General features: G+C 34.9%; 1 protein-coding gene across 1 annotated transcript in view; it reads left to right on the forward strand.

Moving 5' to 3' along the window:
- The first annotated feature begins 1,236 nt into the window (after positions 1-1,236).
- The window catches only part of LOC128022815 (collagen alpha-1(VI) chain-like), a 32,037-nt gene continuing 15,009 nt past the window's right edge, over positions 1,237-18,264 (forward strand). The window contains 25 exon segments of the mRNA XM_052610600.1: positions 1,237-1,484; positions 2,565-2,694; positions 3,098-3,298; positions 3,415-3,574; positions 3,896-4,009; positions 6,964-6,984; positions 7,083-7,103; positions 7,191-7,235; positions 7,396-7,449; positions 9,287-9,331; positions 9,439-9,465; positions 9,624-9,650; positions 9,737-9,781; positions 11,029-11,082; positions 12,134-12,196; positions 12,886-12,948; positions 13,137-13,190; positions 13,337-13,372; positions 13,515-13,577; positions 14,164-14,226; positions 16,902-16,964; positions 17,069-17,131; positions 17,221-17,271; positions 17,360-17,395; positions 18,029-18,091. Of these exon segments, the coding sequence (XP_052466560.1) occupies positions 1,397-1,484; positions 2,565-2,694; positions 3,098-3,298; positions 3,415-3,574; positions 3,896-4,009; positions 6,964-6,984; positions 7,083-7,103; positions 7,191-7,235; positions 7,396-7,449; positions 9,287-9,331; positions 9,439-9,465; positions 9,624-9,650; positions 9,737-9,781; positions 11,029-11,082; positions 12,134-12,196; positions 12,886-12,948; positions 13,137-13,190; positions 13,337-13,372; positions 13,515-13,577; positions 14,164-14,226; positions 16,902-16,964; positions 17,069-17,131; positions 17,221-17,271; positions 17,360-17,395; positions 18,029-18,091 (1,650 nt within the window). The 5' untranslated portion in view covers positions 1,237-1,396.

Below are 18,264 nucleotides of genomic sequence, written 5' to 3' on the forward strand. Positions count from 1 at the left end.
AGTAATACATATGTAACAAGCCTTGTTCATTTCATTTTTAGCCCTCAAAAGGACTGAAGACATTATAGGTGTATAATTCTTGATTCTTTTTCTAATTTTAAATGTTGATTGACCTTTAACATATTATAATGTTAATATACATTTACACATTACAGTAGTAATATTTTTTTGACACACACACACACACACAATATACATAATGAGCCACACACCTGCATTTTGTAGAAGAAAGGAAATGCAGACTTTCACTTATAGAGAAATATGAAAACTCAGGATAAGGATCTCAGTGAGAAAAAAGGTTACATTTAAATCCACGCATTGGTGGCGCTGTTTCTCTTTCTTTCTTTCTCCTCATCAGTTGGTCTACATGTAGACAGTAGACCGAGATGCAGATGTTGAAACATCTTTACCCTCCCCCTCTGGATTTAAAAAAGACATGTTAGATGTCTTGTTTATTAGTTACTCTCTCTCTCTCTCTCTCTCTCTCTCGCCTCTCAGCTCTTAACAGTTGTGTGTTTTTGAGTGCAACTACATCGACTGCATCACACATCTCACCTCTTTCTGCATAACCTCATCAGGATGTATCTCCACACAGAGCATCTTTCTGCTTCTGCCCGTCCAAAAACCTCAGAGCTTTACATTACATGCACATTCACACAAGCCAAAATTTTACCCATTTAGTTTCAAATTAACCAAATCAACAACCACCAAAACCCTACATTTGTGGCATAAAACGTTTTCACGATATATTGTGATCGTGCTGTGTGCACTTTGGGCAGGGATATATATATATGACGACATGCATTACAGTTTCATGAAATTTCAAACTACTGGACTGTATTACAATATGAAATGTCAAGCGCTGCATGCTTGTCAAATTGATGGATGTAAAATAATACAATTATATTTAAACATAAATCTATATACAAATTTAAATGTAATCTATATTGATATGGGCCATTATTAAGAATGCAATGCATCTTTTTTGGTTATTTTCTTACTTTTTTGTATAATGGTCATTGTGCAGAAAAGCACCTTCAAACATCAGAAGTAGTCTGCATTAGCCACATTAAACATAATAATGTTCACAAAGTGCTTCTTTATTATGCATACACCTCATATTTTGAAGTGTTTCAGGGCCTAACATCAGTGTACAGCTGCACAGACGAAGCAATTAAGTATTCATGAGTGAACCAGACTCCTCCTCCTCTTCCCTCCTGCTGTAAGGCGTTTCATTCTGCTTTGCACTCTAAGCAGACACACCACCGTGCCACTCTTCACTACTTCATCTCACCCAAACCTGTTTTCCTATTTAACCTGCAGTGATATCCATCCTTCTGTTCTGTGTCCCTAAAAAATTAGTGTGCACGGTTAACGTGCATTAACACTAGGAGCTATGGCGTTTAATGGATACATTGTGACCATGCTGTGTGCACTTTGGGCAGCGATCTTCGCTCTGGATGAAAAAAAACTGTCTTTCAAAGGTACTTACGAATATTTTTCAGTTAATGTTGCACTTATTGTCTAATTTGTAATGGAAAAATATGTTTTGCATGTTCGGTGTAACTGCTGTCCCTATGCGTAAAAGTCGAATATAAGTTATATTTTAAACTGATATTAAATGCATTACATACAACATTCTGCACATGTGATTTTTTAAAATTGCTTGCTTTGCTGTTTTGTTATAATAAACATAGACACTTTATAAGAAGTTGTATAGAGCTATTCCGAATCATAGTATTTGGTATTGTGTACTGAAGTAGCGAGTTATGTCATGTCATATCATAGAAAGGTTTATCCAATACAAATTGACATCCATTAATTCATCAGGAGATACCTGATGATGATGTGATGCTGGTTATTTCAAAGTGTATGCAGGACATTATTGTGCTTTGAAGAATCACACATAAACACAATTATGATTCAATGCAAAGAAAATCAGTGTAGTGAGTTATTTGTTGAGATGCAACTTATGATTCTGGAGAACCATGTGTTTCTTTGGCCTTGGTTTGGTCCACATGTATGGATTCCTCTTATATAATCTGTGCTTTGTGTGTGTGTATGTGTGTGTGTATGTATGTATATATATATATATATATATATATATATATATATATATATATATATATATATATATATATATATATATATATATATATATATAATTTAGTTCCAAAGAGATGTGCTTTGAAGGGTTTTTTTTTTTTTTTTTTTGATTAAGGTAAACATTTAATGACATTGGTGCAGTTTCTTTTATATTTTACATGTGGATACATCTGTAAATACTGTACCTGTATACAGTATCTCATACACTTTAATACTGTATTGAAATGACCTGTAATGTCACGTGACTGCAGGGTTTAAGCAACTACTTCCTTAGCAACCAATAGGGGGAGCTCAATACTTTTCCTAACTGCGATTAGAACTGTGTAAATGAAAGTCAGTAAAAACAGAAAATGTATCTATATAGCACAATGAACATGAGAATACATTGCTACTGTTTACAAATCTATTTTCCCAAAAAGGATGAATAATTTTGTGATTCTCCTCTTGTCTTCCTGCAGAGTGTCCCGTGGACTTGTTCTTTGTGTTGGACACATCTGAAAGTGTGGCCCTCAGATCCAAACCTCCAGATTTTTACATCGACCAGATCAAGAGATTTACCAACCGGTTCATCGATCAGCTGAAAGACATGTATGCTATCATGAAATGACATATTCTGATTGATATATTGTAAATACTTTAACCAATAAATTGATCCATTTTTATAATATAATATTTTATAATATGCTTTAAAAGGTTTACAATGTATATCTGAGAAAATGACGGCTGCCACATTGAGATCATTGAGATTGAGATCATAATTTAATTATCTTTATATTTTAAGTTTGTATCTTAAACTCATTTCAGTTGCTAACCAAGGCATTTAATGTTCATGTATTTCAGCTTTATTCAGTGTTTCATTTTCATTAGTAAATGCTAATAATTCTGGTCAGTGGCAAAAAACTTTTTAGTGCACCTTTAATAAAGAGTGAATTTTTTTCTTTATTGCTTTGCTACAAATTGAATTTGATCATATCTGTTGTGTTGTTGCCAGATCACAACCATGTAGTCGTTTTTTGACTTGGAACTCTGGAGCGCTGCACTACAGTGACGACACCGAGCTGGTGATGGGGTTAGTTGACGTGAAAACACACCGTTCGGAGCTGAAGGCTGCCATAGATAGAATCAGTTACATCGGCAAAGGAACGTACACCGACTGTGCCATCAAGGAGGGTATTGCTGAGCTAGTCAAAGCGTATGTACATTTTTTGCCATTACTTAAAACTGCATATGCATTTTAAAATGTCATATTTTACAAATAGCCATTGCATGTCACCTTGCGTGTAAATAGCCACATGCATCTGCCTGCAGGGGCTCCCATTATCATCAGAATAAGTACATTGTGGTGGTCACGGATGGTCATCCTTTGACTGGCTACAAGGAGCCATGTGGTGGGATCCAGGAGGCTACCAATGAGGCACATCAGCATGGTATCAAAGTGTTCGCTGTGGCCATCTCACCTGACCAGGAGGTACCGTGCAAAAAACAGCTGCTTGGATTTTAGTGCATTGCATGTCATTTTCTATTAAAATATTAATAGTGTGTGTGTTTGAAAGATATTTCTGAGTTTTATTTGAAACACGTAGCAAGTAAACAATATAAAAACTGCATCTTAGCAATACATCAGACATATTGTTCCTTTGTACAGTAAGTGGGTGACTATAATAAGCAGCAATGTGGAGTCAAAAGTCAAAATGTGATGGTTTGGGTGATAAAGAGACATTGTTTTTCTCATGCAAATGTATTTGGACAAGCAGTAATTGTTCCCTTTTTTTCCCAATTGTTTTCTCAGGACACCAGACTCTCTATCATTGCCACAGACAAAAACTACAGACAGAACTTCACCGCTGCAGACCCCTACCGCTCCTTGCAATCGACCACTATAAACACCATCATTGAGATGATTGTGAGTGTCATAACACAAACTCACCACAACAAGCATGTTTACATGATTTTCCTGGGGATTTATGTGTTGGCTGATCCAAACACATTTAGGATTGCCTGAAGAAAGTTAATTAAGAAACTTTGCTTGAAACTGCATGATTAAATGTTTATTTGAAGAAAGATTACAATGCCATAAACATAGTGTACACCATGAACTATTTACACTACCAGTCAACGTTTTGGGGGATTAGTCATTTATTTTCTTGAAGAAATTATTACAATTTCTTTCTTTTAATACAGTCATTTTACAAAATATTTATATTTAAAATTAGGGATGTTATTCTAAATGTTCTATTCTTCACTGAATCCTAAATAATACTGTTTTTAAGCAGCAAAACTGTTTTCAGTTTTGATAATATTGACATGTTTTTTGAGCAGCAAATTAGCGTATTTAATTTCTGAGGGATCGTGTGACACTGAAGAATGGAGTAAAATTCGGAAAATTTAGCTTTGCATCCCTGGAATAGATTACATTTTAAGATATTACTGTTATTTTAAATTATAATCACATTTCACAATATTACAGTTTTTTTTATTTTATTTAAGAGTATCAAAAAAATATTAAAAACCAGATTTCACTAAACACATGAGGTTAGTGCAGAAGGAATTTCAACAAACTGAATTTCCTTTATCTGTGCACCATCAATAATGAACGTTTTGTAAGCAAGACATTTGAGCTTATGACAATTCAAAGTCAACGGTTATCTATAAAAAACTTTTGAAAGAGCAAGTGTTTACCAAAGTGCTGTACAAGCATCCTCAATTTAAAACACATAAAACAAACATAAGACCAAAGCAATCATAAAACCATCTCTCGTACTGCGTTAAATGCCAAAGAGTAGAAATGAGTTTTGAGACTAGATTTAAATGCAGAAAGTGTACATGGGGAGGCAAATTAATCCAAAGTTTTGGTGGCTGTCACTGCAAAAGCACAGTCCTCCCAAATCTTCAACCTTGCTCGAGGAGAAAAAAAATTAAGTGCCTAGTACGATGTGCTCTTCACATAATAAGTATTTGTATTTGTATTAAATCAGAAAAATATCTTTGTGCTAGTCAATTTAGTGATTTAAAAACCAAAACCAAAATCTTAAAATATATTCTAAAATGACCTGGAGGCCACTATTGGGCATACTATGTTCTCGTTTGCATGTTGCTGTTAACAAACAAGTGGAAAAATTCTGTACTGTCTCCAAATGTATTGGGGAGGCCTGGCTAGTACCCACATAAAGGGCATTACAGTAATCCAGGCGAGTCTAAATAAAAGTATGGGTAACACTTTAGTATAGGGTCCAATTCACACTAATAACTAGTTGCTTATAAGCTGTCTATTATTAACATATTGGCTGTTTATTAGTGCTTATAAAGTACATATAATGCATAAGATCCATAATCCTACCCAATACCCTAAACTTAACAACTACCTTATAAACTATTTATAAGCAGCAAATAAGGAGTTAATTGAGGCAAAAGTCATAGTTAATGGTTAGTTAATAGTGAGAATTGGACCCTAAAATAAAGTGTGACCAAAATAGGTATAACTCTTATGAAGTCATTAAAAGACAGAAAAGACAGTAACACTTTACAATAAGGTTAATTAGTTAATGTTAACATGAACGAACAATTAACCCAACATTTATTACAGTTATTTTTAATTGATTTAATTATTAATGTTAATTAATGAGAATGCAGTTGTTCATTGTTAGTTCATGTTAACTCCTAGTGCATTAACTAATGTTAACAAGCACAACTTGTTTTAAATAATGCATTAGTAAATGTTGACATTAACATGAACTAAGATTAATAAATGCTGAAGAACTATTGTTCATTCTTAGTTAATGTTAACTAAAATAGTTAACTAATGAACCTTATTGTAAAGAGTTACAAAAAAGACTTTGGGTAATCAACTGGAAAAACTAACTTTAATTACTGAATCCAGATAAGAAGAATCACGAGCATCCCCGGATCCAAATACCACAACTTCTGTCTTTTTTTTTCATTGAACTTTACAAAAATTAAGGCCAACCAGGTTGAATATCTTCAAGACAGTCCAACAATAGTGCTAAGGACTTTGCTTTTTTCCATATCAAAGGCAGATAAAGTTGTGTATCATCTGCATAATAATGAAATTAGATGCCATACTTCCTACAAACTGACCCTAAGGGAAGCAAATATAAAGAGAACAGGTGAGGCCCAAGAATGGAACCTTGAGGAACCTCCACACGAGAGGGATCCTAAAGAAGATACAAAATCCTCAAGGCAGACAGAAACACTTCTGTCAAATAAGTACAAATAAGATCTAAACCACTCGAAAGCAGTGCCCTTAATCCCAACACAATGTTCTGAGCGGGAAATCAAGATCTTGCTATAACGGGATGGATTTAAAACCAGTTTTGAACACCTCCTTAAACCCATGTAGATCTAGAAAAGATTGCAATTGTATAAATATAACCTTCTCTAATACTGGCAGTGGGCAGTTTTGATATAGGTCTGAAATCATAAATCGCTTTTTGAGAACAATGCTGTTTTGATCACTGGTTCCACTATTGCATATTTAAAATTCTGTGGTACAACACCTGAGGTGAGACTGCTATTTATAATTATTTCAATATTTGGACCAGTCGTTCAAAAACCCTTTTTTTTTTTAAAGTGGAGGGACAATGTCCATGCAGCAAGCAGATGGTTTCATTTGACCAATAATATCTCTCAAAGAAGAAAGAGACACAGGCTCAAACTGGTTAAAAACAGCAGAGAATATGCTAGTGATAGACAGATCAATAAAGGGAAGTGAGATATGTGATCTAACAGTGGCAATCAACAACAACAAAAACATTTAATTTAATGTAAAAATAACAATTGTGTGTGTAGATTTTGTCTAATGATGTTCCCACCCCCCTCCTCCTTTTTTTTATATTCTAGACAAATGAAACAACGGATGTGGTATGTGGCTTTTCCATAGCTTTTGCAGATTTAATGCAATACTCATTTTTATTTAGTTTATTTTGATATTAATTATGTCTTCTTAATCTTTTCTTCAGTGCTGCTCCATTGACTGCCACGTAAGTAACCCTACTTGTCTAATCCATTCAAACAGATCTTGTAAGAATGTTTTCTTTTTCTTAATGTTTCATGCAATATTTTCACAGGCCCCTGAAGGCCCTCCAGGACTACCTGGTGACCCAGGACATACAGTGAGTATTAAAAAAAGTTGATTTTATATCTTAATGTTGCTTCTTCTTCCATATGCATAGAAAGCACCTGTTTATTCCTATGAAATGTTACAAGTATCCATGTTTAATTCACTCTCAGCATGCACAGATGACTGTGGTCTGACCTTTTCTTTTTCTACAGGGAGAGTCTGGAAGACCAGGCATGCCAGGAGAGAAAGGAGATGTTGGACCTCCGGTAAGCATCAGCTTTTAGTTACGCTCCTGTTCAGAAGTGATAGTGGGTGTTTGTAGGAGTAAATCAGAAATTTCTGAGCTCCTCCACTTTCTTTATGATCCAGAAAACACTTGGGATCAATTGTAATGCTGAACTTGCTCATACTTAAATGTAGGGATTTAAAAAAGACTCTTAAGGCCCGTTCACACCAAGCATGATAACTATAAAGATAACGATAAAGATATAGTTCTAAAAATCGTTCTCAGTATTAAAGAATAGCGGAGTTTTTTCTGATGAACGATAAAAACATTGCCAACCAATCACAATCAATCCTGCTGTAATGATCTCGAGAATTTAAAGCAGCAGACGCGCGTCCGCTTAGAATACACAGACAATATCGTTCGCTGCTGTGGACGCTAATATCGTTATCTTTATAGTTATCTTTATAGTTATCGTTCTTGGTGTAACGGGCCTTTAAGCTTAAGTATTCAGCTTTAGCTCAAAACTCTTTGACCTATGATTTATGCTGGCAGATGATTAGTTATAAAAAAAAAATCACAATTTACTAAAGAATCTAGTTTATTTTTGCAGATTTAACAGAAGTGAGCTGTCATAACTTTCATCTAAAAGCCCAAATTGTTCCAGGAGAAAAAATATCCTTGGATTCAATTTCAGAACAATTTTACAAAACACTGTCAGCCAATTAGAATCCTTATGATCTTTAAAAAGCTCAAACATTTAAAGAGCAGACGACAAAACTGTCACACTGACACACTTTTAATAAAGTGAATAAAATAATGCGTTGAAGTGGATGCTAATATAGTTATCGTTATAGATGTCGTTATTGTAGTCATTGTTGTTTTGAATGGGCTTCACACAGTATACTAAAGGTTTAGCATTAGCAAAAAAGCTCCATTGTCTATTGTCGATAGTGTAGAGATGGACTGTGCACTGTTTGAAAGCACCATTTTCAAACCAAGAAGCTTTTTGTTTTTCAACGTAGCAAATATACATGGTCAACTCTAATCTGCTGCAACATTTGCATTAGGAAATCTTTCACCCACACAATACATCCCTGATTGTGTAGATTTGGTAAACATGCTATTTAAATGAATGGATTTTGCCCACAAAAATTTGTTGAAGAATAGTAAATATGTCCACACCTCCATAATGAAGTCATAATATACAGCTTTCAGGTAAAAAGTGAAATGTATGTACCGATTATTGTGCTGATTAATACTTTGCATATGGTTATGAGATCATTGTGTCGAATAAATGTTCCACGTGTCCCTGGATCTCTTTGTTGATAATCCAATCACAGCAAAACGCCCAACTGACTCCGAGGTCTTTCATCTTCTGCAGCTGTTACGATTTCAACGATCTGTTCAAATGTGGGGTTTTTTCCTCTCTGAATTTGCCGGTGGACTTCCTGTCTGAAACATGCATACGGTTTTATTATGTTTGTAAGGATGTCTTCTAAAATTTACTCCTTTGAAGTGTCAGAAAAGAAACCCACACACTGGGAAGCATCCAGCTGATATTAAACAGCAAATGGTGACTGAGCCAGCTATTCTATTATTTGACAGCCAACGCTGATTGTGTAGACATACTGTAACAATAATCACAGCGTACAGTTGACCCCATTAAGCCCTGTAGAAATATTCTGGTTAAAGATACAATCTCGGACTTTAATCAGGCTTTATCCTTGATTATCCTCACTTAAACCATCTTGATATTGTCACTGTAAGTTTCAGGGCAGCCATATTAGCAAATATCTCTGCATTAATTAATAGCACTATCATATCCAGCTAAATTCTTTTTGGCATTCTCTCTGATGTTTCTTTCCTTCTCCTATTAGGGAAACCCCGGTGATCCCGGTCCAGTCGGTTACCAAGGAATGAAGGTCTCTCTTCCACTCTCTCTCACAAATGTTTACGTTCTGTTTATATTACAGTTGATTTGTGCGCTCTTGCTGAAGCGATAATCCATACTATTTTCCTTTCCTTCCAGGGCGACCAAGGAATAAAAGGTGAAAAGGTAAAAGAGACAGAGCTTCCTTACTGATTCGACAGACACTTTTTTTTTAAATTAAATATCAAAAGCACATTCTGAGAGTCTCCAGTTGATTATTTTATCTCATAATTCATTCTGGAACTGCAAAACGTCACAAATACACTTTTGTGTTTTATCTGTAGGGTGACAGAGGTCATAAAGGCTTCAAGGTGAGCTTATTTATTAGCGCTCTCTTTAAAGATTCAGTTTTGCCAGTTGTTTATCATGCTAAATTGAATCCCAATCCCACTTTTAGGGAGAAAAAGGTCGTCATGGTATTGATGGCCTCGATGGACGTAAGGTAAGTGGTTATGTCCTCTTCCTATATGATACAAAAACAGCATTTTAAAGAGATAAAAATTGACCAAACCTGTGTAAAGGTTCTTCTTCCATGAACCAAAAATGAGACATTTTGCATAATATTTGCAGCTATTTCCCATATGTTAAGAGTGAATGGAGTCAGAGGATGACTTCAAAAGATCAGTCAATAAGTGTCAATAAAATGGCATATATGACTATATTTTAAAGAGATGACACTGAAAATTTGATTATTTTAATCAGAAACCCTTCTGATAGTTTTCATACCTTTCATATTTTTCAAAAAAAAACAAAAACAAAAAAAAACTGTGTTATGAACTCACCAAGTGGGATGAAGGAAAATGGAAATTTGTGTAAAATTATAAATGTATAAATCTAAATGAAAGTTCAAGGATTTTTAGTAATTCTTACATTTTGGTTTGTTCTTCATACAACGCTATAAAATGGCCTGTAGAAGATTCGGAATATAGTGCACAAATTGTATGGTTCGTCTTTTATTTGCTTTTTTGACAGCGCTGCATCTCCTTTCACTTTCACAGTGCAGAAAAAGCAGTGTGAATGTTCTGCAAAATAACTCATTTTATGTTTCAAACCAGTATGAAATTACATGAGGATGAATAAATGAATTGAATATTGACAAATAACAGTCTGCTGTTAGAGTTGACGTTATTTCTCTCTCTATCTTCCTGTGCTGCTTTCTCTGGCATCCTGTGTCAGATTTCAGGTTAGCAGTATGTGAACATTAGATTCCGAAAACATTGCATGGCCATCTCTCTTGTTTTGCTGACACTACTGCTTCTATTTCTGTCTCTTCTTAAGTGTGTCTGCCCTTTGGGAAAACAGCCTAGTCTTGTGTCTCTGACCCTTGACTTCACCATTCTTCATCCTTGAGTCGATTTGCTCCTCTATTGGCTCTCAACATTGTACTGTAACTCTTTCCAAGGCATTTTCCCCTCAACAAGTCACTGTTTCTTGACTTGACTCCCCCATCCGTTCATGATACATCTGAGTTCACAGTAAAACTCAGTGTGATGTACAACTTTCTGTTGTCATTTTCGTTCTCCACTGCATGCAATCTTGATTTGTAATGTCTTTTCTTAGGACTTTATTTCTTCACTCTTTCTTTACATGGTGTCACCTTTGAGGTAATAACATGCAGTTCAGGGTGTTTGACTCCCCCAATGAAGAAGAGTGTTAATGTTCTGTGTGTTTTTGAATTATATTTCATAGGGTGAGCCAGGATTCTCAGGCCTTCCAGGCTGCAAAGGGTCACCAGGGCCAAATGTAAGTACAACTATTATCTGTCAAAAAATATGTCATTTTTAAAGGGAAAAAAGAAAGCATCATCTACACTTTTTTAGCCATGGATAAGCCATAATTAAATCAGAGGTAGTCATGATCAAGCTATATATTCATTTTAATATTCTAAACACATATTATATGCGTGTTTTTAATGAGCATGATAATGGAGGATTTCAAAAGACTTCTCATTGACCATCTGCTTAGAAAGGTGTTTAAAATGGCAGAAATCACATTCTGAGTTTCCGGAAAAAAAAATTGGGTTGTGTTATTTTATTTGGAGCTAAAATATCTAAAAAAAAATATTTTATTTAAAAAAAATACCAGGAAAACAAAATTGCATAGGTTACATTAGGTTTATAATTTATCATTAAACCAGTTTAAAAAAATGTTATTGCCAATTTTTCAAAGGTGTGAGAATAATAATCTAGATTCTGCATATTCATATTCTAAATATTCAAGATTTACAGAAAGCAAGTATTGATATTTTATGTATTTAAAGTTACGGTATCTTGTTTAAAGAATGTTTAGGTATTTTTTATTTTTTAGCAAAACATCAATTACAGTCCATATTATCTCTTATATTTCTAGTTTATTGTATCATTAAATGCATTAGTATCACATGTGTCCATGAAAACATGCATGTGGAGATTATGCAGATAAGGTCATGCATAATAAAACATTGAAAACTCCATATATTTTGGCAAGGACACTGGGTAGGGGATAACACTGTGTATATGTATATTTATAAAAATGCTAACAGGTTAGAGTGCTCATAGGCTGAGCAGTTTGTCAGTCAGTTTTATGAGCAGCTGTTTCTACACAGCCTGCATCCGGAGACCAGGATGTGGGATGTTTGCCTCACAAGCAGCTAAACATTTACCAAATTTGACATCCAAGCTGCTCTCACAACTCTGCACGGTGTTTGTACTTTGTTTAGATTCTGTAGTAAAGAATATGCTTAAAGAAAAGTAGTATATTTGGTTGTGTGTTTTTCTCCTTTATTCATAAAGATTTTTTTTATTTCATCTGGTAGGGCTTGCAAGGAGATACGGGTCCTAAAGGAGATCCCGGGCCATATGGATCCAAAGGAGAAAGAGTAAGGGAAAAGAATGAAAGGTTGATTTTAAATTTAAATTAAGTTAGAAATCAACAAGAGCTCTTAGTCTCTTATTCTCATCAAGGCTGCATTTATTTGATCCAAAAAAAAAAAATATATATATATGTATTATTACAGTAAATATTGTGAAATATTATTACAATATAAAATATAATTGTTTTCTATTTTAGTCTGTTTTAAAAATGTATTATTGTGAGGGTATGCTGATTTGGTCCTCAGGAAACATTTCTTATCATAATCAGTGTTGAAAACAATTGTGCTGCTTAATATTTTTGTGGAAACAGTTATAGAATTTTTTTCAAGACTCTTTAATAAATATTAGGTTCAAAAGAACAGCTTTCATTTTATATGGAAATCTTGTGAAATACAAAATCACTTTTGATACATTTTATACATCCTTGCTGAATCAAAAAAAAAAAAAAAAAAAAATCTGTCCTAGGGGGAAATTTGTTGAGAATTACAAGATTATACTAAGATTTTGGATTGCTGACATTATTTTGGCAAATCTCAGAACAATTTGAGACAGAGACATTTTCTCAGAAAAACGCCTGAGACTCGTGAGAAACTCGAATGTTGTCTTAATGCGATTTAATTTGTGATAACCTTATAATGAGTCATTTGAAGTGTGAAAACATCTTTCGAAACATATCTTCTGGGTTTGATTTCAGGGAGATCCTGGCAGAGACGGTCCACCAGGAAGACCTGGGAACTATGGGTTTCCAGGAACAAAGGTACAGAGGATCTTGCATTAAATATAGTTTTACGTCACAACATTTATTTGGCTAGTTTATGTAACATAACCTTTGAAAATGGTTGGTTATAATTTACTAACGCTGTTGTTTGACTTTATGGGATTTTACATCATAACTTGTTTTAAAGGACATTGGCTTATCTGCAATCCCATTTTTTGTTGTTTCAGGGAGAAAGGGGTCCTAGAGGCGCCAATGGTGATAAAGGGGAGAGAGGAGATGACGTAAGTGTTCTTACTCTTTTTTTTATTTTTTATTTATTTATTTATTTTTTTACTTTTTTTTAAGACTTGGATTCTAAACATGAAATCAAGTAATGTGTGACGGACCTGCTTTTAGTATATTCTAACAGTTTCTTTGTTCTTTTTAGGGATCACCAGGACCAGATGGCCCAAGAGGAGAAAGAGTAACCGAGCATTTTTATTTTCTTCTGTTTTATAGTAGCTTGACATGTGAATGGTTGTGTTTGATGCTGTTTGCAGATGTGGGTCTTTTTTGCATTTTTTATATACGCAGGTGATCTGAACGGATGTGTTTTTCTATTACAGGGCATACCTGGTGAGAAAGGTGAACAAGGTTCCCGTGGTAACAGAGGGCCCAGAGGCGACCCTGTGAGTATATGTCACATTTAGAAAATATCCCATAATACATCCCTACCAAACACAACGGTAAAACCCTGCTAATAATTTAAAGTAAACTTGAAATGATTTAAAATAGCATTCTCAAGCCATTTATAGTATAATAACAGTTATTTTGTGGACCTGAGGTTCAGATACAGTTCAACAGATGCATTTTAATATTTAAAAACGTGAACAAATTTTCCTCCTTTACAGAAATATCTTACAATCTGTGTAGTAAAAGATTGCATTATTTTTGGCTGTGAATTCTGGTAGTCAGTGTTGATATTTCAAATCACCAAAACAAACACGCCCCTACCCCAAAAGGGTCTTGCCCCTATTTTGATAGCTCCGCCCCACACATATGTACACAACCCAGGCAACGATTATGGCAGAATCTGCTGTATTATTATATGCTTTATTAAACATATCTTACTTGGTATTAGGCCTAACTCAGTGTTTTTGAAAAATACATGCATACCCCAACTTTAAGCCTTTGGTGTTTATGCACCCATGAAAAAAAATTAGGTTTTGAAAGAATGATACAAGTGAAGTGAATGTGTACTTTTAATTCTGGCAGGGTGAACCTGGACCCCGGGGTGAACAAGGACGTGAGGGATCAGCAGGGCCAAACGGAGAGCCGGTGAGTGAGTGAGGAAAACCATTATAAGTCAAGTTATCACCTTTATTTATATAGCGCTTTATACAAAATTGACTGTGTCAAGCAGGAAGATAGTTTGTCAGTAATGCAAGAGGACAACAACAAAGAGTATTTTTTCCAGCTAAAGTCAGTTCATTGATGAATCAGTGATGCCATCATCCAGGTCAGCTTTCTTCCAATAGTGTCTGTGTAATCAGTGAAGCGTCCCCAACTAAGCAAGCCAAAGACGGCAGTGGCAAGGAACCAAAACTCCATTGGTGCAAAAAGCTGAAAAAACATTGTTTTCATTGACTGAGTGTCTGAAACTGATTTAGGCTGTAAGTTCTTCCGCCCATGCCCTAATCACATAAATACATAGATCATTTCACATAGAAAAGCACTGGTGATTGTTTTAGATTGTTTAATATGTATGTATTTATAGTTCTGTCATGACAACTCCCAGGAAGATTAGTATGGTAATATACTTTGCAAGGATAATGTTCTACGCTGCTGCTGCGGCAGAGCAAATACTTAAACTTGCTGCTGTGAGCATGTAAGAAATACTGCTTCCGCACATAAAACATACGTGAGATTATGCAGATCTGTACAGGTGGAGCTGGGGAAGGTAGAGGGTTTCTGAAGTGCGCTACAAACTGCTATGGCAGACACTGGCCAAGTATTTGAATGTTGAGCAGGAAGCCCATTGGATGCTGATGCAACAAACACCAGTCGGCTACGCCATCCGTATAATGATGTTATTATATCAGATTGAGTTAGATCGGCCTGCACCCTCTATAGTTTCATGACACCATCTAGAATTATTATTATTATTTTTTTTACATAAACCATATGTGCATAATGCATTTAAAAATTCTTGTCTCAATCAAAGGGTTTGGCTAGTTTTTAGGCATTGAGTAGCTTTAAAAAGGACATTGGGAGTGATTTTACATGCCAGACCTGACCTGACAATTTTGACTTGTATTCTTGAGGCTTACAACATCACCAGCTGCACCACAGAACTCTATGCATGTTAGTTCTGTCAGCACTTGACTTCTCTCTACAAATTTCCATTGCCTCTCAGGGCTCTAAATTTCCTGTTTAGCTTACGTGAGAGTGTTTGGAGCATGTGCGTGCCCAGTGGCTCCTGTCGTGCTCAAAGTCATCTGTTGTTTCTTAAAAACAGCCATTTTCTGTAGCCCTGCTGCTCTTAGGGCTCTCACATAATCTCATTAGAGACAGAGGAATGCTCACTTTTGTGCTTGATGTTACCAGTGAATCATGAGTTTTAGTTTTCACTATGAGTAACTCTATGAGTGAGCTCTCATTTTTCTATTGGCTTTGTCCTGGCCGGAAGGATTTTCTATTAGAGTTTGAGTGGGTGGGATGGGAAAGAACCAAGTGTTTAAATAGATGAAAATCTGGATGGGTTTCTGAACTCATGAGCCACTGCTTTCTCAAAGCCTGCTTTTTAACTTATTTAAAGGGTTAGTTCACCCAATAATCAAAATTATGTAATTAATAACTCACCCTCATGTCATTAATTTGCCTATTTGTAAGATTCCCCTTTTGGAAATGTAATGCTGCAGTAAATATTTTCATTACCGAGTCATTTAACAAAAGTATATTTTTAGTGGATGACTCTTTTTAAGGTATGCATGATTGGAACTGTATGATTCCAATATGTGTTCATGTTGCTATGAATGGTTCTCTGTCTTCAGTGTCCTCACCTTTGACTCTTGATTGACTTTGATCCTCCACCTTTACACTACAGATTATTGTAAAATAATGTTACATTAAATCAATAAATGTAATGTATATATTATATATATTGTAGTATTATTAGAATAGTTTAACATATATTAATTAATAAATAAAAAATAAAATAGTTTTTAAAATAGTTATATATGTGACCCTGAACCACAAAACCAGTCTTTAGTCGCTGAGGTATATTGGTAGCAACAGCCAAAAATGTTCAGATTTTTCTTTAATGCCAAAAATAATAAGGATATAAAGTAAAGATCATGTTCCATGAAGATATTTCGTAAATTTCCTTCTGTAAATAAATTAAAACTTTTTTTTTATTTTTTTATTAGTAATATATACATTGCTAAGAACTTCATTTGGACAACTTTAAAAGGCGATTTCTCAAAATATATTGGATTTTTGTTGCACCTTAAGATTCCAAATTTTCAGATAGTTGTATCTCGGCCAAATATAGTCCTATCCTAACAAACCATACATCAATGGAATGCTTATTTATTCAACAAATTGACTCTTATGACTGATTTTGTGGTCCAGGGTCACAAACAGACACACACACACACACACACACACACACACACACACACACACACACACACACACACACACACACACACACACACACACACTATATATATATATATATATATATATATATATATATATATATATATATATTGTCTGTGGTCTCTTTCTTCTCATATACTTATTTTAAATAATCAAATATATATTTTAATAATTTCTCATTCAATAAAAAATGGTGAGGTCACACTTGCCTTCTGGCTTCTTTTAAAAGTTTTTTTTTTTTTTTTTTTTAGAGTTTGGGTTTTTTTTAAGAGTGTTTTCCAACCTCAACAGAGGGATCCCAAATATTTTTGAATACCTCCAGGGATATAATTTTCCCCCATTTCCAACAGGGCGAGCCAGGAAGGACAGGGGCACCAGGTTACCGTGGCGATGAGGGTCCTGCTGGGCCAGAGGTGGGTAAAGTTAACTAGTCTTGCCTCTTGATTACCTTTTGACCTGACCTATTGCTGCATCCATGACTGATCTACATTTCCCATGTTGCATGTCTGTGCTTTAGGGACCTAAAGGGTCCAGAGGAATCAAAGGGTCCCCAGGAGACAGAGGCCTGATGGGAGAGAGGGTGAGTAAATCCTGTTGATCTTCAGAACTTGTTTTAACCAACGAAAGGCAGCCCATTGCTGTAACAATATTTTTTTTTTACCTGCTTAGGGTGTAGATGGACCACCAGGAAATGGAACCGAGGGTTGCCATGGCTTCCAGGTAGAAGACCACCCAATTTATTAAACATCTTGCCTTCAAAACTCTTGTTTAAGTGTGTGTGTGTGTGTGTGTGTGTTTGTCGTTTTAGGGTTATCCTGGGCCCAGGGGAGATCCAGGATCACCTGTAAGTATCCTGAACCCTACAGAAGATCTCATTTCGAATACAACCCAACAGTGTTCAAGATGTAAAAATCCTGTTAACTGCTTCCACTGAGAAACTGATTTTGATTGATAATGAGTAACACATTTAATTTAAGTAATGATATCTGCTCATTTCAATAAAAAAAAACTTATATTTACAGTAAAGTGCCAAATCAGTCTGCAAAGAGAGAGAGAGAAAGAGAGAGAGAGCCATTAATCACAGTTGCTGTTGCTGAAAACCTCCCACTCTCATAAATCATTGAGAATGATGTAATCTAATCAGTTACATATTTTCATGTTTTAATATTTTTTCAAAACAGTTATATATTTTCATGTTTGAATATTTTTTCAAAACAGTTATATATTTTCATGTTTGAATATTTTGCATGAAACTTTAAACTTATAATCAACTTAATATTATATTAATTATAATTATGTAGTTTGAGTGTGAATGAGTAGTTTTTTCCTTCATCAAATACATACACTGTTGTGATTTTGTCATATTTATTTATGTATTTATTTATTTACATTTATAGTGACACTGACACAGCAAAGACAATTCCTCTTAACTAATCTTCCTTCTCTCTTGCACTTTCTTTAAATTCTCACTTTCAAGGGTGGAAAAGGAACCCCTGGACCCAAGGGAGATGATGGAGAGCCAGGTGACCCCGGAAGAGATGTGAGTCGTTTTAGATGCACTTGTACTCAAGACTGTTTATTTTTGTTTCTTTCTTTTCTCCTTAGATTCTTAATCATTTGTGAACCTGGACCACGAAACCAGTCTTAAGTCGCTGGGGTATATTTGTAGCAGTAGCCAAAAAAACATTGTGTTTGTCAAAATTATTGATTTTT

The sequence above is a fragment of the Carassius gibelio genome, chromosome A11 (assembly GCF_023724105.1).
Source record: "Carassius gibelio isolate Cgi1373 ecotype wild population from Czech Republic chromosome A11, carGib1.2-hapl.c, whole genome shotgun sequence".
NCBI classification, from domain to species: Eukaryota; Metazoa; Chordata; class Actinopteri; order Cypriniformes; family Cyprinidae; genus Carassius; species Carassius gibelio.